At 41.9% G+C, this 3,836-nt stretch overlaps 1 protein-coding gene across 2 annotated transcripts in view; it reads left to right on the top strand.

Moving 5' to 3' along the window:
- The window catches only part of ubxn2a (UBX domain protein 2A), a 6,870-nt gene extending 3,450 nt beyond the window's left edge, over window positions 1-3,420 (top strand). For both annotated transcript variants that reach the window (XM_032543543.1, XM_032543544.1), the window contains 3 exons: window positions 1,198-1,335; window positions 1,783-1,944; window positions 2,643-3,420. In XM_032543543.1, coding sequence (XP_032399434.1) covers window positions 1,198-1,335; window positions 1,783-1,944; window positions 2,643-2,826 — 484 coding nt within the window. In that variant the 3' untranslated portion in view covers window positions 2,827-3,420. The remainder of the gene's footprint in view (window positions 1-1,197; window positions 1,336-1,782; window positions 1,945-2,642) is intronic.
- Window positions 3,421-3,836: the final 416 nt, after the last annotated feature.

Here is a 3,836-nt window from a genome sequence, read left to right as displayed (position 1 = left end):
AGATGGGCTGATCTGGAATCTTGTCCCTTATGAGGTCATAAGGGACAAGGTCCCCTGAGGTCATTTCATTGCTTTGCCCGCTCAGAGAATTATAGACTTCATGGCTTTCAAACAAGCAAAGTGGCAGTTGGTCAAGGCCACGCCCCCACCCTCCACCTTGCCCCCCCTCTCTCCTCCTCAATAGCTTCAGACACAGAAATGGCACATACTAAGGACAGCTTATTGTAGGACTGGCTCTAGTGGCTGGAGTTCTGCACCAAGGCTGAATTTTGGGAAAGAGACTTCAGATACAGTATTAGGGGACCACTAAGGTCTATATAAAGAGACTTCAGATACAGTATTAGGGACCACTAGGTCTATATAAAAGAGACTTCAGTACAGTATAGGGCCCACTAAGGTCTATATAAAGACTCAGATACAGTATTGGGACCACTAGGTCTATAAAAAAGAGACTTCAGATACAGTATTAGGGACCACTAAGGTCTTATAAAAGGACTTCAGATACAGTATTAGGGACCACTAAGGTCTTATAAAAGAGACTTCAGATACAGTATTAGGGACCACTAAGTCTATTAAAGAGACTTCAGATACAGTATTAGGGACCACTAAGGTCTATATAAAAGAGACTCAGATACGTATTAGGACCACTAAGGTCATATAAAGAGACTCAGATACTTATTAGGGACCACTAAGGTCTATATAAAGAGACTTCAGATACAGTATTAGGGACCACTAAGGTCTTATAAAAACTTCAGATACAGTATTAGGGACCACTAAGGTCTTATAAAAGAACTTCAGATACAGTATTAGGACCACTAAGGTCATATAAAAGAGACTTCAGATACGTATTAGGACCACTATGTCATATAAAAGCATCCAAATAGCACCATGTCATGAGACCTTTAAAATGTACCGATGCAGACAAACCTCACATTACATGTAAAATATATATATATAGTGTATACTTTATATAGAGAGCTGAACCCTGTATGTAGCTCAAAATAAAATTACAAAAAATATTTCTCCTTGGTTCAGTCTTACATTCAAACCCTATTGGTCCCCGAAGTGAAACTAGTAGTAAAGATGTCCCTCCTGCAGACCCGAACCAGGCGACATGAGTAAGATAAAACATAATGCTTATTAGGGCTCGTTAGTCATATTGATTGATCTGACTAGACGGTATTTTATCCGTCCCAGGGAGCTTCCGGCAGAGTGGGAGAGCAGAGCAGAGGAGGAGGAGCTGGAGATCAGTGTGGAGGATCTGACGGAAGAAAATTATGTTCCCAAAAAAAAGGCCTTTCACCCCTTTAGCGGCCGCGGATACCGACTTGGCAGGTGAGAGATTGCTGTTGTGATAGTGTTACCAAGTATTATATATGTTGATACGTGATTACACCTTTTTACAAAGGATTATTCAGCGTATACAGTATATATTGTCATAAATAATCAATAATGTACACCACTGAAGTATGGCTCAAGTTTCAAGATACTATACTACTTTATACCACTAGGTGTCCTTCTAAATCCATTTATCTTAACACCAACTAGCAGATCTGATCAAACAGGCAGTCAGCCTGATGAACTCAGAGCCTGAGAACATATTCACAACACCACTGTATATAATGAATGGAATTCTGAGAGTCCAAGAAATGTTGAGTGTGAGCTTTTGTCTGCCTGCACCTGGCAGTAATCAAATAATAAATCAAAATACACAATGCATTATGCTGTTTGTGCCTTAAACTGGTTCTTAATCTGTTTTTTTTTATTCCTGTCCGTTCCCAGTGTTGCACCCAGAGTAGTGGCCAGGTCACCATCTGTGCACGAGGACGGAGAATCTCCTCCTATTCCCATGGTAACACTAGACCACGCCCTTCCTGTTACCTCCCTGCAGATCTGGTTGGCTGACGGCAGAAGATTGGTGCAGAGGTTTAACCTATCGCATCGGTGTGTATCACGAAGTCGAGGCCAAAAAAAATGCATCTCTCCACATCTTGCTTGACATCACCAAACAACATCTACATATTAAATAGACACTAAGTATTCTGCGAGAGGAATATCTTGACATTTTCCATCCCTGCTATGCTGTCTGTAAATCCCCTAATCTCAAGCATAGCAAAAAAAGTAGTTCAAGGGATGAGATAAGAATTTTGTTTGTACTATCTTGGGAGGTGGTGATGGGGTTTGTTTTAGGATAACGTAATGTTTTGTTCTAGTCTGCTGGAGTTGAAAGGCATGGTGCCTGTTCTATCCCCTGCCACAGCGCATGGGGCTGCAGAAAACATTATCTGAGATGTAGCAACGGAGTGGATCTATAAAATCCCCAGAGAGGGATTGCGTAACTCGGATGCAGCATTTATATAACAGGGTTAGTAGCTTAAGGCTAGGGAGGGCTGGACCCCTCCAACTTTCTGCTAGCCTCAGTGCGTAAGGAGTGCGTCTGCCATAAGATAGCTTGTATATGTTGGGCTGTGATTAATAATGGATGATGTTACTAGTATAGTGCTTCAGAGAGACATCATGTGTCACAAGAGAGAGTATTTGGGCGGTAATGTGTTGCTACCGAGAAGGAACACACATGAGGAATCGTTCTGCCTTTTGACCTTCTGTCCCGATATTAATTCCGTCTTTTAATTCTCCCCTAGGATCACCGATGTTCAAGACTTCGTGGCACGCTGCCAGAGGAGCTGCCCACCTTTCGTCCTGACGACGTCAGTTCCCGTCCGGGAGCTTGACGACAAAGAATTGAGTCTAGAAGAGGCGGATTTGGCCAACGTCGTCATCGTACAAAGACCCCTAAACACACAGGCTCCGTTTGGACACTCCTGATTAAAGCCCCCCCCCCCCCTCCCTCCACCGTAATGCATACAACACACTATACACGCCCCTTCACCGACACCTCACCATGAGCCTGATTGCAGTCTCAAGGCTTCCTGTAAGTTATACTTAATTATTCTTTATTCTGCAGCTTGTGCTGCATTTGATGATTGTTATATTTATTCATCTTCGTGTGGGATTATCTGCGGCCCAATGGAGATGTTGTCAGTTCTTCACCGTCACAGGTGCTGAGGTGCTGTTGTTAATGCTTACTTTGTGTTTTTCCTCTGGAGGACAGTGTTTACCTGCCAACAGATCTCCCCAAACTCCCAGACTCCAGAAAGGCAAACCAGTTCTGGCGCCCCTGCAGATGGTCAACCATGTGTGTCCATCTGGTCGTCTACCACATGTAACCCTCCTTCACACACAAACACACACACGCACACGCACACGCATAAAGTCTTCCCAAACTGTGATCACCAGTTCTTCTGCACTATTTACAGTACAAAAATAAATGAGGGGCTGATGTTTCAATTTATATTTCTGAGTTTACAATTATATTCAAGGGACATATGATGTTGTTTGCACATTATTATTATTTAAAAAGAGGCAAGATGACAGTGTGTTATTTATGTTGGCCTGACTGTTGAGGTCTATTAATTATTAATTGTTTTGCTTTTTGTGTGAATATTTGCCTTTGTTCTTGTGGGAGGGGATTTAAGTGAGATTGCACAATGACTTGTTTTATTTGACTGCATCCTTTCAATACATATCACGTATCAAGGTACAATAAAAATCCTCCTTAAAGTTCTGGATATTTTTTGTTTATTTTTGATGAAACACAAAATGAAATGTAGTGGTATATTTTTGAAAGCACTTTCTCATTCAAATCATCAAATCATCATTCATATCACAGCCCAGGTGTGAAGACTGCTGACAGAAATATTTGATAATTAGGGCATCCGTCAGCTTGGAGTGATTGTGATTATCATGGTGGAGATTATGGCGTGACACCGAGCAGC

Source organism: Etheostoma spectabile, chromosome 18, assembly GCF_008692095.1.
Source record: "Etheostoma spectabile isolate EspeVRDwgs_2016 chromosome 18, UIUC_Espe_1.0, whole genome shotgun sequence".
Taxonomy (NCBI): domain Eukaryota; kingdom Metazoa; phylum Chordata; class Actinopteri; order Perciformes; family Percidae; genus Etheostoma; species Etheostoma spectabile.
The sequence above is the reverse complement of the archived record's forward strand: the minus strand, read 5'-3'. Positions and strand labels throughout refer to the sequence as shown.